This window comes from Chiloscyllium plagiosum, chromosome 12 (genome assembly GCF_004010195.1).
Source record: "Chiloscyllium plagiosum isolate BGI_BamShark_2017 chromosome 12, ASM401019v2, whole genome shotgun sequence".
In the NCBI taxonomy this organism is placed as follows: domain Eukaryota; kingdom Metazoa; phylum Chordata; class Chondrichthyes; order Orectolobiformes; family Hemiscylliidae; genus Chiloscyllium; species Chiloscyllium plagiosum.
In genome coordinates this window covers 51,574,719-51,592,635 of record NC_057721.1, presented here as the reverse complement: position 1 = coordinate 51,592,635, position 17,917 = coordinate 51,574,719, and the positions used below count along the sequence as shown (strand labels likewise).

At 40.5% G+C, this 17,917-nt stretch overlaps 1 protein-coding gene across 5 annotated transcripts in view; it reads left to right on the top strand.

The window, feature by feature from the left end:
• LOC122555254 (E3 ubiquitin-protein ligase DZIP3-like) overlaps window positions 1-17,917 on the top strand; it is a 114,733-nt gene that overhangs the window by 52,600 nt on the left and 44,216 nt on the right. For 3 of the 5 annotated variants that reach the window (XM_043701054.1, XM_043701055.1, XM_043701057.1), the window contains 4 exons: window positions 1,736-1,842; window positions 6,975-7,250; window positions 8,224-8,532; window positions 16,577-17,233. In XM_043701054.1, the coding sequence (XP_043556989.1) occupies window positions 1,736-1,842; window positions 6,975-7,250; window positions 8,224-8,532; window positions 16,577-17,233 (1,349 nt within the window). The remainder of the gene's footprint in view (window positions 1-1,735; window positions 1,843-6,974; window positions 7,251-8,223; window positions 8,533-16,576; window positions 17,234-17,917) is intronic. The other 2 variants (XM_043701056.1, XM_043701058.1) reach the window with 2 other exon arrangements.

The following is a 17,917-nucleotide window of genomic DNA, read 5'->3' as shown; positions in this document are numbered from 1 at the left end:
ACAAGCCACATAAATTATAGGGTATAACTGGGGAGAAAAATTAGAAGATAATGATGTGATTGCAGTTCATTTTAGTAAAATCATTTTGGATTTTACTAATTGGGAAATGTCGGTATAACAATGCAGTGTTTTTATTTGCCACACATGGACTTTTGATTAGTTTTATTTTTTACTACATTGGGAAACTTGAATCATTTCATTGATTTTGCTTAGAGCAGTTTCTGAAGAAGTTTAATTCCGTTCAGTTTTTGACTGTATTCAAAGGTCCAGCGAGATACTTTTGAGGATCTGAGGAGTTGGGATTTTTTTCCTTTTTACATTTGTGGGATGTAGCCACTCCTGGTTAAGTCAGGAGAAGGTAGTGCTGAGCTGCTTTCTTAAAGCACCACAGTCCTTTGGATGTAGGGATACCCTCATTGCTGTTAGGAAGGGAGTTCCAGGATTTTGACCCAGTGACCGTGAAGGAACAGTGATATATTTCAAGTCAGGATGGTGAATGGCTTGGACGGGATTTTGCAATTGGAGATATTCCCATGTATCAGTTGCCCTTGTCTTTCAATGTGGTAGACGTCTTGAGTTTGGAAGGTGCTATTCAAGAAATCCTAGTCAGTTACTGCAGTGCATCTTGTAGATGATACACATTGCGGCTGCTATACAACAGTGGTAAAGTGATGGAATTCTGAAGCTGACAGATGGGATATCAATCAAGCAAGCTGCTTTGTCTGGATGGTGTCAGGGTTCTTAAGCATCATAGGAGCTCCATACATCCAGGGAAGTGGGGAATATTCCAATGCACTCCTGACTTGTAAATGTCATACAGGCTTTGGGGAAACGGGGAGTGGGTTACTCATCACAGAATTTCCAGACTCTGACTTGCTCTTTTCATCAATGGCTGGTCCAGTTCACTTACTGATCATTGGTAATCACAGAATGTTGGTAGTAGCGAATTCAGTGATATCATAGAGTATCAAGAGGTGATGGTTAAATTCCCTCCTTGGAAATGCCCATTGCCTGCCACTTGTGCAGCACAAATTTTACTTGCCACTTGTCAGCCCAGCTCTGAGCATAATCCAGGTCTTGCTGCATATGGAAGTGGACAGTTTTGGTATCTCGAGGGCTCAGTTGGCTGGGGGTGGGTCAAGTTGGGTGTAACATGTCCAGCAGGTAGGGTCAGGTTAATGGGTGAGAATTTCTGTCAAGTCTAGCTTTTGGAGAGGGGAGTAATCAGATCAGTTCGTGGCATTGTGGGCACCTGGTCATCAAGAACTAGTTTGCTTCTGGGGTGCAGGGAGATCAGCAATGCTTGTCCAGTGGGCTGTTGGAGATTAAGGGTGTCAAGTTATTCACATATAATTGGGGAGATCAGTTTAACAGCTTCTGAAGAACTATATATATTTTTTATCCCCTAATGTTTCCTCAGTAACTATTAAGTTTAACTGAGCTGAAGTCTCTTGAGTTTCTAACTTTAAGGGGCTTTTTTAGAGAGTTCCAGAAGGCGAGGAATTGCCCTATGAAGATCTCGATTTCCCAGGCAATTCCCACGGTGTTAGATGTGTCAGTGATTGCGAATGGTCCTGATGCAGAACTCCAGCCCACACTTCAGAGATGGGGAAACCAGCGATCGGTATATCTGGGTCAGTTGTGGGTCTTATCAACCTATTCAGTATATTCAACTTGTCCTACAAAAGAGAAGCTGGGTTTCCTTTTGATTTAATATTTTATTTTCCTTTTATAGAAAACGTGAACAAAAGGCTGTAAATACCCTGGAAGGATTGAGTAAACGTAATGAGCAGAATGAGTGTGAGAAAGAAAGGAAAGAAAAAGAAACCGATCTGCTGACAGGTTTGTTTGGTCTGTCGTTAATCACTTCAGTCGTGGCTGTTGGTTAGCTTCTTGTTTTAAATCCCTTTGCGCTTCACTGGTCTTCCTCCAGCTCCATGACGGATTTAGAATTCTGTGTTCCTTCACCTTCAGCCTTGTGCATTACCCAATCTCTTAGCTCTGTGATTGACTGTATCTTTAGCTGTACAAGCCACAGGCTTGAGAATTCTCCCTAACTGTATCTCTTCTCCTTTAAGATTTTTCTTAAAATCAACATCTTTGACTATTTTTCTCAGTCACTGTTCATAATATCCTCTTTGGGTTGACTTCTGTTTTTGCCTAATTATGCTTCTGTGAGGCGCCTTGGAGGCGGTTTATATATAATCTTTGAAGAGGGAAGTTGCTGTTCATATGATGAAGTAAAAAAAGGCTTCCATTTATACAGCACCTTTAAATAACTTAAAGTCCTAAAGTCTTTATCAACTAGCTAAGTACTTGTGAAATCCATTCAGTTTTAATGTAAGGAAGGTGGTAGGAGAGGGATTGTTGAGAAGAAATAGTGTTTCATTGTGCTTGCACTCCTGAAACAAGTGAAAATAATGAGCAGGAAAAGACAAATTGGCCAGTCTAGGTCATCCTACACCTATGCCAGGAACATAATAGCGAGACATCTCCAACCCTCAGTGACCATCAAACACCTAAAAGAGGCACAAAATATCCAGAAGAAACCCAGGGCCAATAAGGGAAAACAAATCCGGAAAATTCTTCTCCCACGTACTATAAAACCGGTCGAGAACATTACATGGAGTGTAATATGAATTTCTTCTTTGGTAAACTTGTACAGCCTACAGGAAGTAATTCAGTTTCCTCAGCTTAACTTTGGAAATTCCACCTCCTGCCCCCACAAATCGTATCCCCGAACACTGTCATATAGAAAACAGGAACAGGAGTGGGCCATTTGGCCCTTTGAGCCCACTCCACTATATCCATTGATCCCTTCAGCCCCTATGAGCTATAGCTGTCACCGCCTTGAAAACATTCAATGTTTTTGCCTCAGCCACTTTCTGTGGCAGAGGATTCGGGAAGCTCATCACTGTCTGGGTAAATACATTTTTCTCCATCTATCCTACATGACCTACTCTGTATCATTAGACTGAGAGTCATGGTTCTGGACTCCCTGGTCATGGAGAATCATTTCCCCTATACAGCTCCTGTTAGTATAGATTTCCATGAGATTCCTCCCTTTTTCTTGTAAATTCCAGTGATCATAGTCCTAACTAACCCAGTATCTCTTCATACATCAGACTAGCCATCTTAGGAATCAGTCTGGCAAACCTTTGTTTCATTCCCTCCATAGCCAGAACATCCTTCCTCAGACAAAGTGAGAAAGATATTCTAAGATGACAGAAGGATTTTGATCAAATGGGTCAATCGGCTGAAAAATGGCAGATGGAGTTCAATTTGGGTAAATGTGTCATTTTGCAATTTTATACAACAAACAGGGGTAGGACTTACACAATTAATGGTAAGGCCCTGATTGTGTTGTAGAACTGGGAACTACATAATTCTTTGAAGTTTGCATCACATAGACAGGGTAGTTAAAAAGGTTAGCACACTTGCCTTCATTGCTCAGTTCTTTGACTGTAGAAGTTAGGAAGTAATGTTGAGGTTGTATAGGATATTGTTGAGACCCTTTCTGGAATATTGTGTCCAGTTCTGGTCACTCTAATATAAGAAGGATTTTTTTTTAGATCGAGGTTCAGAAGAGGTTTACCAGGATGTTGCCATGTATGGAAGGTTTGGGTTATAAAGAAAGGCAAGATAGGCTTGGACCTTTTTTCACTGGAGCATAGGTGATTGAAAGGTGACCTTAGAGGTTTATGAAATCATGAGGAGATAGATGTGATTAATGGTAAGTGTCTTTTCCCTAGGATGGGGGATTTCAAGACTGGGAGACATCACTTTTAAGGTGAGAGGAGAAAGTTTAAAAAAGATATTGGGGGCAAATATTTTACACAGAGGGTGATTAATTTATGAAAAGAACTTCCTGAGGAAATGGTGGATGTGGGCATAGTTACAATGTTTAAAATACTCTTCGATAAGTACATGAATAGGAAAGGTTTGGAGTGATATGGACCGGTGCAGGCAGATAAGAGTAGTTTAGTTTGGGATTGTGTTTGGCATGGACTGGTTGGACCGAAGGGTCTGTTTCTGCCGTTTGACTCTGTGACTCTGAGACCCAAAACTGTACGTGGTACTCCAGGTGTGGTTTCACCAAGACACTGCCCCATTGTTTCTGTACTTGTATCTTCACATTATGAAGGCCAACATTACATTTGTCGTCTTGGCCTCCTGCTGTTATGGGATGCATTCTTTCAGTGACTGGTTTACAAGGACTCCCAGGTCTTGTTGCACATCCCCTTTCCCAATTTGCCATTCAGATAAGAAACTGCCTCCTTGTTTTTACTACCAAGTGGATGATGCCACTTATATCTACATTAGGAAAATGCATGGCATTGAAGTATAATCATACAACTTGTCTAAATTACATCTTTGCATCCTCCTTATAGCTCCCCCTCCCGCCCAGATTTGTGTTAATTGAAATCTTGGAAATGTTGTGTTTAGTTCCCTCATCTAAACTATATGTTGTGAATATCTGGATCTTGCAGTTACCCCACTGGCTCCCACTCAGAAAATGATCCATTTATTTCAACTTTTTGTTTCCTCTCTGCCAGCCAGTTGTCTATCCATGTCAGTAATTATTCTCTTCCCCCCCCCCCCCATCCCATGCACTTTAATTTACAAATAATCTCTAATGGGAGACCCGATCAAACACCACTTGAAAATCTAAGTGAACAACATCCACTAGTTCTCCCTCATCAACTCTGAGTTACAGCCTCGAATAATTCCAATAGATTTGTCAAGCGTGATTTCCCTTTCATAAATCAATGCTAACTCTGTCCAATCTTGTCACCAAGTTCTCTGCTAATAAAGCTGAAAAATGTGTTGCTGGAAAAGCGCAGCAGGTCAGGCAGCATCCAAGGAGCAGGAGAATCGACGTTTCGGGCATAAGCCCTTCTTACTGAAACGTCGATTCTCCTGCTTCTTGGAAGCTGCCTGACCTGCTGCACTTTTCCAGCAACACATTTTTCAGCTCTGATCTCCAGCATCTGCAGTCCTCACTCTTTCCTCTTTGCTATTAAAGTCTATATTATTAAATAATGGACTCGAGCATTTTCTGTACTACTGATGTCAAGCTAAGCAGTCTATAATTCCTTGCTTTCTCTTGACCTTTTTAAATTAGAGGTCTTACTAGGCAAAAGTGAGGACTGCAGATGCTGGAGATTAGAATCCAAGATTAGAGTGGTGCTGGAAAAGCACATCAAATCAGGCAGCATCCGAGGAGCAGGAAAATTTGACATTTTGGACAGGAGCCCTTCATCAGGAACATTAGCTACCTTCCAATCCATGGGAACTGTTCCAGAGTCTATAGCATCTTAAAAGATGACCACCAATGTATCCACTCTTTTCTCGAGCCACTTTCTTCAATACACTGGGATGTAGATAGCCGTTCCCTGAGGATTTATTCGTCTTTGATCTCATCAATTTCCCCAATACCTTTTCCCAACAAATACTACTTTCCTTCAGTTCTTCTTTCCCATCATACCAATTCTGGGAGGTAGTTTGTGTCCTCCTTTGTGAAGACAGAACCAAAATATATTTTTAATGATATTGGAAGAAGATTTGTGTTATCTAAAGCTCCTATCGTGAATCTTATTTTTGCACATCAGTGATAGCTTATAATCATCCAATGACGACAGCAGTCTACAATCATAAAAATAAACAAAGAACTGCAGATGCTGCACATGTAAAACAAACAAAATTAGAAATAGCTGGAGAAACTCAGCAGGTCTGGCAGCATCTGTGGAACTGAAGAAGGGACACTGGACTCAGCACATTAACTCTGTTTTATCTCAATAGATGTTGCCATAAGTGATTAGTTTCTCTAGCAATTTCTGCTAATGTTTAAGTGTGGTTATCACAAGAGGAGGCCATTCCAACCATCAAGTCCGTACTGGCTCTCTATATACAATCTTGTCAGTACCGTTGTCTGCACTCTGTTGTTGGACTTATGGAGAGCTGCTTGGGATGAACCTTGACAAAAGCCATTGCATCTCTCTCTCTCTCTCTCTCTCTCTCTCTCCCCAGACCTTTTTTTGTTTTTTTGCAAAGCCAAATTCCAGGAGGAGGTAGTCAATGGTTTTTTCCATAACATGGCTATCTCGAAAGCTGTCTGTGAAGGGCTGAGACTTTGTGCATGCAGGAAGGCTGTAACAGGAAAGCCCTTTCTTACTACCAGCCAAGCTGTGTCTTGGTGTTTGTTTGTAAATTCTGGCAGTGAAGCACTCTACAAAATGATTGGGATAGCCTACCCAGGGAACCATAGGATATACCATTTCCTTAAATAAACAATAAATATTCTCAAAAATCACTAATAAATATTGTTTGTCATAGTATACTTCAAATTATGACTAGGAATTTGTTTAAACATGACACATGTAGCCTGCAGTAATACTGCTTTTAGGATGGACATTCATTTTTGCCAAGTTGTTGCATTCATTATTTATTGTTTATTATGTAAAGGATGTAGTTCTCATTTTCTTAGGTATGGAGAGTTAGGAAATTTTATTCTATTTGTCACTTTTTTACTAACTGCTATTGTTTCCTTTCACTTAATGCTGATGTCATTATTGAAAACAGATTTCTACAAATCAAGAAATTTTTTTTGTGTTAAACAGAATATTAAATATTTCCATTTATAAATTTCCATCTTGCAGATAAGATCTATGCAAATAAAATGAATGATGAAATATGGGGAAATAATGCTTTAATAATAGAGCTTTAAAGGATATTACAGATCATCATTTTTAAAAAAGATCATAAAAATGTACAATATGATGATCCTAAATTTGGCCTTTATGCTGAAGCAGTGTGACACATCTTGATGTTGCTCGATATATCTGTCACAGTATGTTCCAACACAACGTAATGTAAAATGTTGTCTCCTTGTCAAATGTAAACAGCTGTAAATATGCATATGACTTTTAGTGAGTGTGTGATTAACATCTACCAAATTCTGTTGCCTTTTGCAGATAAATGTCGCTTGTACCGTGAAATCATTCTGAAAAGAAAGCTGATTGAAAATGCAATTGTTGAAACTGGAAAAGTAACTGAACTAATAATCAATTGGGATTTGAAAAAAGTTTTTATGGAGAAAAGCAGTGAAATTACTGCAGAAATGATTCTAAACCATGTTTTAAGGTGGAACTGCAATTTTAAAATCAGACAATTTTTAATGATGCTTAAAGATGAGGATCTTTCTAATCACCCTGAACTAAAGAAATGGATAACTTACATTTTGGAACTGGGTAAGATTGAGTTTTAATTTTTCTTGTGCTGAGCTGACCTCAGTTTAAAGACCACCACTGAAATATTTAAATAGAATGACACTTTTGGTGTAAATAGATTTTGGAAACCTCTCAGGATGAAGTTTGAAATCAAGTATTCAGGGTGTTTTTCTTTCTGTTGCTAGATGACTTCTAATTTTTTCTTATAACTGTGTCATGCCTGTATTCATGCCTTCCTTGCAAAATGCCATGTCGATCTTAAATCTGGTTACACAAAAGCCTTTTATTCTAAAACACCACTACCATTAAAAGCAATATTGCCACTAGCGGTAGAATTTTCCCCAGCTTCTGTCCTTCTGCCGAGGACATGCAAGTCCTGGGCCTCCTCCACCGCCAAACTCTAGCTACCCTACAATTATCATATAATTATGTTACAATTATCATATCAATGATAATTGTAACATAATCTAGTTTGAGATTTCTATTGACACATTTTTTTTTATCATTTCACTTATTTTTTTCTTGATACTTTGTTACTAGTGGTGCTCATTATTTCAACCTTTTTAGTTTCTGAAACCACTGGCAGGTTATTCAACATTCATCTGCTCTAATGGTTTCTAATTGGCCCACAATCTGTAATTGGTCAATACCAGCCATGTAAATGGGCTAGTAGTTTTTTTAACAGTCTATTTCACCATATCTGATCTTTCCCTTTAAAACTCACAAAACAATAGTTCACATTTTTTTTTTTAGGAATCCTGTTTTTTTAATCTAATTTTTCTTGTTTGGTTAAAGACCTGGCAGTATATCCCAAACAGTGGAAAACTTGATACAGTTTTTTGGAGGCTGTTTTATTTCATATTCCCTCTGAACAATTGCCTGATGATGAGCTGCAAACTCCTTTTGAGCTGCAAGTATAGACCATTCACTTCCTGAATGAGGTGTCCCAATGCCCCTTTATTTGTGTACAAACAATCATTTTCTTCTTTTTTAGGTGATCAGTGTAGTCTGTGCTTCCTGTATAGCTACAAAAAAGTTATAATTCCAATCCTTTGTGATATGGAAAATCTCCTGAACTTTGCTCAAAAGCTACTATCAAGAAAAGCTCTAAGTAAAGAAGAAGTAAAGGTGCTAGCATTAACCCCATCTGAACAAAGGCCAGATGTTCTGATGGAACAAGTGACTAGTCACAAAGATGTCTGGCAGATGGGAGAGCTCGTGTTTGCCCTGGCTGAAGAACAAGATCGGCTACCCAAACTGAAGCCTTTGTTTGATGAGTTTAACCGAGAGTTTGAGAAATTCAGTAAGTTGAAGAAGACCACACAATTTCAACACATTTTATTCATCCTGACACTCTATTAGTCTTTAATTGTCAAAAGTGACACATGAACACAGCATTCTTCAATCTGTGTACAGGCACACAGAAGCAAATGTGCCAGCTTTAGCTTGAGCATTATGAGTATAGAACTATAGGATCACATGATTAAACCCACTCCACTATTTGATAAGATCATAGATGAACTGTTTGTACATCTGTTTCAAGAAAGAGGTGGATAGAGCTTTTAAAAATAGTGGAGTTATGGGGATAAGGTAGGAACAGGATACTGATGGTGGATGATCATTCATGATCATACTGAATGGTGGTGCTGGTTCGAAGGGCCAAATGGCCTATTCGTGCACCTATTGTCTATTGTCTGTTTTGAATTTCGCATTACTATTTACCCTCCTCAATAATTCTTAGATTCCTGTGAGGCAATGAAATCATCTGGCTTTAAAATATTTTAATACCCCTGCCTCCACCACCTTCTGAGACAGAGAGCTTCAAAACCACTCTTCCTCTGGGAAAACAATCTCCTCAACTCTGTCCTGAAAGGGCAAACATTAATTTTTAAATAGTGTCCCCCTTAGTTCAAGACTGACTCACAGAGGAAATGTATTTTCCCTGTCCACTTTATCAATCTTTACTAAAGTCATCCATCACACTTCTAAACTCCATCTGTGGTAGGAAATCTATTAGGAAAATATCTAAGGAATAGAATTTTGGAGAGGTAGATTAATCAGTACAGTCATTTGTTTTCATTCAAGAGATAGGAGTGTCAATGGCACAGCCCCCGCCAACCCACCCTCCCTTCCTGGCACCTTCCCCAGCCACCACAAGAATTGCAAAACTTGTGCCCACACCTCCCCCTCACCTCTGTCCACATCCAACAAAATTTAGCAGCTCTTCCACACACGCCATCTACTGTGTCTGTTGCTCTCAGTGTGGTCTCCTCTACACTGGGGAGACAGAATGCCAATTTGCGGAATGTTTCAGAGAACATCTTTGGGACACGTGCACTAAACAATCCCTTGGCCCTGTGGCTGAACACTTTAACTCTACCTCCCACTCTGCCGAGGACATGCAAGTCCTGGGCCGCCTCCACCGCCAAACTCTAGCTACCTGACATCTGGATTAAGAATGCCTCCTCTTCTGCCTTGGGACCATCTAACCACACGTGATCAATGTGGGTTTCACCAGTTTCTTCATTTTCCCCACTGCCCCCCCCCCCCTCCCTTGGGCCATCCCCTCATTGCTGATGAAGAGCTTATGCTTTAAACATTGACTCTCCTGCTCCTCGGATGCTGTCTTTTTGACTCTTAATCTGCAGTCCTCGCTTTCTCTGGATTAATAGCCTAGCAATAATATACTAGGCCATCACCTTTGTAAATGGTGATGTCTGCAAATGTGAATAAATATTTCAGAGGTTACAAGGTGTGTAGGTGAGGCTAGTGCAGTTGATGAAGTCTATATGGCTTAAGTCAACAAAGCTTTTGGCATGGTTTCGTGTGGCACATTGACCAGGAAATCAAGAGCCCATGGGAGTCAGGGTATTTTGTCAAATAGGATTCAAATTGGCTTACTGCAGGAAGCAGAGTGTGATGGTCAAAGGGTATTCTTATAACAGAGAGCCTGTGACCAGTGGCATACCACAGAGTTCATTGCAACCTTTCCTGTTTGTTGTGTAAGTTAATGATCTACACATGAATATAGGAAGTATGATCAGTAAGTTCACAGGTGATGTGAAAGTTGGTGGTTTGCTAAAGAGCAAGGAGGAAATCCTTCGACTACTGGATAATATTAGACGAGTCGAAACAATGGCAAATGGAATTTAATTCTGTATAGATGATATATTTTTGGAAGACTAACATGTTGAATAATGACACACTAGAAAGCACAGAGGATTAGTGAGACCATAATGTGCATGTCCATCAATCCTCAAAGGCAGTAATAAGGTGATTAGGAAGGCTTATGCAATACTTGCCTCTGTTAGGCAATGCATGAATACAAGAGCAAGGAGGTAGTGATGGGCCTGTATATAACGTTAGTAAGGTCACAGCTAGGTTGCTGTGTGCAGTTCCAGTTGTAACACTATATGAAAAATGTCTTTGGACTAGAGTGAGACAGAAGAGATTCTGCCAGATGTTGCTTGGGCAGGAACGATTCAGATCTGAAGAAAGACCAGAGGTGATTTTACATTGAGCAGAGAAGCCCAGGGTGGGGTGTGAAATCTGATGGATCAAGCATTTGGGTAATGGCAAGACAGTGGGAAAATATGATAAGATTGGAAAGATGGGATGCCCAACATCAAGAAAGTCCCAATTTACCACCAAAGGTTTCAATAGTGAGATAAGACTCTTGCTGGTGAGGCCTGTTTTGATGCATTGACATCTCATTATTATGTAATTGTTTTTATGCAACTTCCTATTTTTCCCACACACTGGAGAGAAATTGGATGGCAACAGCTCCCAATATGAAAGTGAACTCACCACTTGCTCTGGACACTAACTCGATTTGTGAACAAAGTCAGGTCCTTCAAAGCTCAATTGCATTAATCGGGTACTTATACTGAACAGATTGAAGACATCTGGAAAAACTCAGCAGGTCTGGCAGCGTCTATGCAGAGAAAGCAGAGTTAACATTTCTGGTCCGGTGACCTTTCTTCAAAACTGAAGTTTGTTCTGAAGAAGGGTCACTGGACCTAAAACATTAGCTCTACTCTCTCTCCACAGATACTGCCAGACCTACTGAGTTTCTCCTGCAATTTCTGTTTTTGTTTCTGATTTCCAGCATCTGGAGTTCTTTGGGTTTTTTTTGGAAGACATCTGTATTTATAGTACCATGCATGGAAAACAAGTGCTGTGTCCAACTGTGTGGAATATGTATTCTGGTCACAAGCAAACTTGACCGTGTGATTGTCATTACAAACTGACCACAGTCACCTCTGCAAAGTGAATACCATTAACAGAGTCACTTGCGAGCCATAATTCACGAAGACGATCCAAGGTCTCCTGGGCTGTAACAGAAATGGAGCTGATTTCTTCTCACCATGAACTGTAAGTATTTGCTAAAATACAGTGCTACTTTTCTTGGATGATGTGACAATGTTTCTGTACTCCTTTTTGAATTTACAATCTTTTACTGCATTGGCTTGTGATGCATACATTGCGATAAGATCCTTTACCTCAAAAGGCCATGGATAGGCATTCCACAGCTCTCATTGTCAGGACCTCTATGTTGCAATGGTTATAGAGGGCTATGCCTTACCATTATTTGTTTGAGATGGTAATGTTGACTGCTCACATTACTAATGATCCACTTTGCTTTTGAAATTCACCATGTAGGTTCCTTGGAGCCAAACCCAATGGATCCATAGCAGGCGTGATCATCGCTATGACTGATGCGTAGTCAAATGCAGAGGGGTTGAGGAGAATACATGTGCCAGGAAGCCCAGGGCCAGCAGCCAAACAGCCACCACATCAAGAGGTCACAGCTGAACATCCCTTCATGATGCAGAGGAGGTACAAGAGGTGCAGAGTCTGTCGTCCACAATGTGATTTCATCCAAATGAGTGAGTTACATTGCTCCCATAGAGTGAGAATGTCCCAGGATACTGTCACAGAACTCTGCCATCTTCTGGAGTGGGATCTGTCACCTGAAGGAGTTGATGGTCATTAGGGTGACAACTGTGCTAAATTTTAAGCACTTAGCTGCTTTCAAGGATCTGCTGGGGATCAATGTGAGACCTTTCAATCCTCCAACCCACACCTGTATCAAGGCTCAGAAACAGAAGTTGTGGAAAAAAACTCAGCAAGTCTGGCAACTACTGTGAAGTGAAATCAGTGAACGTTTCAGGTCTGGTGACCCTTCCTCAGAACAATTTGTGCCAGATCATACACTTCATCTTGCCTCTTTGTGACAAGGTCAAAGCGGCAGCTTGGACAGTAGGCTTTGCAAAAATAGCTGACTTCTCCCAGGTGCAGGGCACTGTAGAATGTGAGCACATTGCATTGAGGGCCCCACATCGTAATACTGCTAACTTTATCAACAGCAAAAAGTTCCAGTTCTTCAGTTTACAAATCATCTGTGATCATCACAAATCATCTGTGACCATCAATACCACATCTTAGAGGTTTACACTGCCTTGCCATGATGCTCATATCCTAAGAGCTCTCAGATTTGTGCTTCATTTCATGATTTCACAAGATGATTACTGGGAGACAAGGGTTCCCATCAGCAACCATGGCAGATGACTTCATTGCACAACTCACTAACTGAGGGTGAGTGTTGATACAATCCAAGCCTTTCTTCCACTAGGGTGAGGGCATTGCTGGCTAGTCTAGCATTTAATGCCCATCCCTATTTGCCAAAAGGATCAGTTAGGAGTCAGATATATTGCTAGAATTGATCATAGGCCTTGCAAAGGTGAGGTTCAAATATTTGGTTTGATCTGGCGTAGCCTGGGGTGGCACAGTGGTTGGGTGGCATGGTGGCACAGCGCCAGAGACCCGGGTTCAACTCCCACCTCGGGCAACTGTCTGTGTGGAGTTTGCATGGCCCCAGTTGTAATGGCCCCTGAAGAGCTGGGAGAGCAGCAGCAGTTTTTGAGGAGGACGTTGAGCTGAAGAAACGTCATCTTCACTATGCTAGAACATTGCAGCTTCAGACGAACCAGCCATTCAGTACTTGGTTGACACCCTCTTCCAACAGATTTGAATTGTATCATTCATTGACTTAGAATTTGCTCCTACTTGAAAGACAAGCTTCTGTTACTCCCAGAAACAAATGCAGCTTTTTTTTTTGTCTGTTTGTTCTTTGCCTTGGTATTCAATAAAAATTAATGTTTATAACTGTCTGAAGGCTTTCCAGCATATGATACTCTCACATTGAACAATGATAAGATGTTCTGCTGTGTTGGGCTTTAAGAAAAATGTAGCACTCCCTTAGGGTTTTAGCGTGGTATGACATGAAGGATGGGTAGTCTTTTTAACTTTATTCTTATAGCTGCAGTTATTACAGACAGCTGATTAGACAGTTGATGATGTAAAGTAGCAATACATTTACGAATGTCAGCTTCCATTTCCAATTAAATTTCGTCCAACCCACCTACATCCTCGGAAGCTTTTTTTTTGTTTCCCTCACTCTATGTGTACGTGAAGGGCTCCTCATTGCTGGCAGCACTTGACCTGGTGTACAAACTAGGTATTAAATTTGCCACAGTCCGATCCTATCCTAGGAGGTCCTGGCAGTGACAAGTATTTCTGCTGCTGGAAAGCATGGTGCCATAGAGGTGTGATGTATTCATATTGAGGCTGTTGAGTGATCTCAGATTGGAACTGAGGGGAAAGATTTCACCAGTTAGGCCACCCAACCTGTCCAATTTATCTCTGAGTCACACAGCATGGAAACCGACCTCGGTCCAACCAGTCCATGCCGACCATAATCCCAAACTAAATTAGTCCCACCTGCCTGTGCTTGGCCCATATCCCTCCAAACATTTCTTATTCACTTACTTATCCAAATGACTTTTAAACATTGTAGCTATACTCCCATCTATCACCTCCTCTGGAAGGTCATCCACACAAGCCGTGTAAAACAAAAAAAATGCCCCAGTGTCTTTTTAAATCTATCTTCTCTCACCTTAAACTATACCCCTTAAATCCCCCACCCGAGGAAAAAGCTACCTAATAATAATCTTATCTATACCCCTCATCATTTTATAAACACCTAGAAGTCACCCTTCAACCTCCCATGCTTGAGGAAATGAAAAGTCCCAGCCTATCCAGCCTCTCTTTATAACTCAAACCATCCATCCCCAGCAATCTCCTGATAAATCTCTTGTAAACCTCTCCAGTACTTCAGAAGAGGTCACCAAAGTCTTGAACAGCCATATCCTATACTCCGAAGTCTGAGCAATGAAAGCAAGCATGCTAAATGCCGCCTTAACCACCCTGTCTACCTGTGATGCAAATTTCAAAGAATTATCTACCTGAACCCCTCCGTCTCTGTTCTACAACACTGTCCAATGCCCTACCATTAATTGTATAGGTCCTGTCTTTGTTTGTTTTATCAAATTGCAATACCTTGTATTTATCCAAATTAAATTCTTCTGCCGCTCTTCGTCCCATTAACCAAATTGATCAAGATCTCTTTGCAATCTGAGATAGCGTTCTTCACTGTCCACTACACCATCAATTCTGGCGTCATCGGCAAACTTACTAACCATGCCTTCTATATTCTTATTTAAATAATTGATATAAATGACAAACAAAAGTGGACCCAGTACCAATTCTATGGGACACCGCTGGTCACAGGCCTCCAGTCTGAAAAACATCCCTCCACCATCACCCTGTCTTCTGCCCTTAAGACAATTTTGTATTTAATTGGCAAGCTCACCCTGACTTTTTTTTAATTCATTCAGGGGATGAGGGCATCACAGACTAGGCCAGAATTTATTGCCCATTCCTAATTGTCCAGAGGGCAGTTAAGAGTCAATCACATTGCTGTGGGTCTGGAGTCACATGCAGGCTACATTAGATGAGGTTGGCAGTTTCCTTCCCTAAAGAACATTAGTCTACCATGCAGAATCTTGTCAAAGGCTTTGCTAAAGTAATCTTATGAAAACTCACTATCTACAGTCAAAGTTTTTAATTAGAACTCCCAAATTAGAGAAAAATATTTCCGTTTCCATGAACACAATGGCCTAGACTTTCTGCCAATTTCCACCTTTTTGATGAGGGAACATTTCCAGGTTTTGAGGTGGGAGTGCAGTGGGAGCTGAGGAGAGAGGTTGGATTTCATTAGCTCATGAGACTTTTCAACACAAATAGTGTTGAACCAGCCTCATTTACCATGGGAGACAGGCTGCCTGGATTTCATCAGGGAGCAGTGACAGGTTGAAGCAAAGAATTGCAGTAGCAGACTTCAGGATTTTTTCACAAATAGAAAGAATGTAACATGAAAGTGGTCTTTGGATGAGTTTGTTTCAATTGATGAAACATATATTACTCATACTGCCAGCTTTTAAGCAAGCCCTCTTTCTGTAATTACCCAGAAAATCACAATAGCCGTCTTGCAGTAATAAAAACAAAATACTGTGGATGCTGGAAATTGAAATAATTGTCTTGTTCTACTGGATATCAGCTGCCCTGCATTTAGCCCCTAATGTGTTCAATTAGCATCAAACACAGCAGAGGCCATGCTTTACATATTTGCATTACGTTGTCTGCACCTGAGTGCTATTCTGTTCCTGCCTGTAACACGTTATTGGAGAGGGCTCTGGTGATGCAATGATAGTGTCCCTGCTCCTGAAACAGGAGGCCTGGGTTCAAGTTCCACCTGGTCCAGAAGTGTGTACCTGTAATAGCATTTATGACCAAGTTGATCAGAAAGTATCTGTCAGATTTGTAGATAAGGTCCTATAGTGTGGTGGTAGTGACCCTACTTCTGAGTAAGGACACTTGGGTTCAAGCCCCAACTTCTCCAGAAGTGTAATAACATGTCTTAACAGGTTGACTTGAAAATATTTACTAGATTTGCAGAAAGTTGAGCAGGTAGGTGGTGTGTGATCCACAGCAAGTGAGACAAGTAGAAGATGTAATGTTGTTTTCAGAAATAATTGGAAACTGCTGTCCTCGAAACTGGCAGCAATTCCCAATTTCATTTCCACTCTCAATACTGTTGGTTAAAGGTTCTATGCTATATTGATCATGGAACAGCTAGCATATTTAACTGAAAGCAGTGTATTTGAAGGTTCTTATTTTGTTGATCCAAACCTACTGTTGATTGAGTAGAATTAACTGGAATAAATAAATAGATAATATACTAGTTTTGTTGAAAGCTGGCTTAGTTTTCATATATAAATCTTGTATATTCAAAGATAAAGTGAAAGATTAACTGAAAATGACAGATCTCCATTAACTTTTGTATATGACTTTTGTGGAATCATAGTATTACAACAGTTACCTATATGTATGATAAACTGATTATTTTCTTATTCTTCAACTAATGTGATGCTTACTGAATTTAGACAAAGGCCATGTCCCTAATTTTGGAACTATATTGCCTGCGGATCCTCTTTCCCAGAATATGGATTATTCTTTATTTTACCGTCTCCTTCATCTACTTATAATAAAGGGAACTGAGGTCCTTTTGCGGATATTTGATCGAGCTGTACCACCTCAGATACTGAAAAGGGAATTACTGAAAAATAAACGCATCCTAGAGCCTTATCACAAGGGTTCATCTCGATCTGCACTTAACTCCGGTGAATGGAGCTTGCTTTACCCACCTAACAATGAACAGCCCAACTCCAAGAAATTTGATATCACGTTACTGGCATCACTTATTAGACACTTAAAGATCCTTCCTGCACCACGCGGTGGATGGGATGCTGAGCCATTGCCAAATGATCAGAGCAAAAGTGCTGCTGTATTGCGCCTTTCTAACTTGCGAAACCAGCTCCTTTTTGAAACTCTGAACACTGGAATCGAGGAACCTGAATTTACCATTGAATGGGACAAAATCACAGAAGTCCTCGTGAGCCTAGGAGCAGATTGCAAATTGTTAAAGCAACTTAAAAACTGTCCTGTTGAAAATCTCTGGGAGGATCACCATCAACTGGCCAGTTATCTGGGCAAACCTGTAGCAGATGTCATGCAGATGCTGTTGTCACTTTTCCAACCAGGTACAGTACAAATGAAATTGAAGAGAATTGTTTTTATAATTAGATGGAAGTAGTCTTTTGAAGTATTCAGAAAGCATGTGTTGGTCAAGTATTACTGAATGGTCCCATTGATCATAGATTATAAGGCAGAAGGCCATTCATCCTATTCATAACTGTGAGAAACAAAGCTCACTCACTTCAATAATTTCAGTCCAAGACAAGATCTGAATCAGTAGTGTCATTTATTTTACCCTTGCAAGAGGGTGCGATGTCCACTGTCTACAAGGCAGGGACACACAAACACACTGAATTCAACGAATACACGATATTTATGTAATTTGGTTCCTTTCTTTTATCCCATTGCTCCTCCCCGTTTACATCTTCCACTTCTCTAAGACCGGCACCCATTACTCCTGTTTATCTCTTGCCTTATCCGGCCTTGTCTGTGACAAAATGCTTATTTCTGGCCTCTCAAGGCCGTTTGACCACATCCCGCTGTGGCCCATTGTTGGGTATTATCCTTTCTTCACCATTATCTACTCCCTCCATCTGTGCTTTCCCCAACCATGCTGATCCTTATGACCTTTTAATTGGGGTTTGTTCCTGTGTTTCTGTAAAAGTGGGAAACAGATGCTTATAACTACTGCTTGTGCAAGCATATCTGGCTTAACCTACATCCTCACAGCATCTTATCTATTTGTCTGT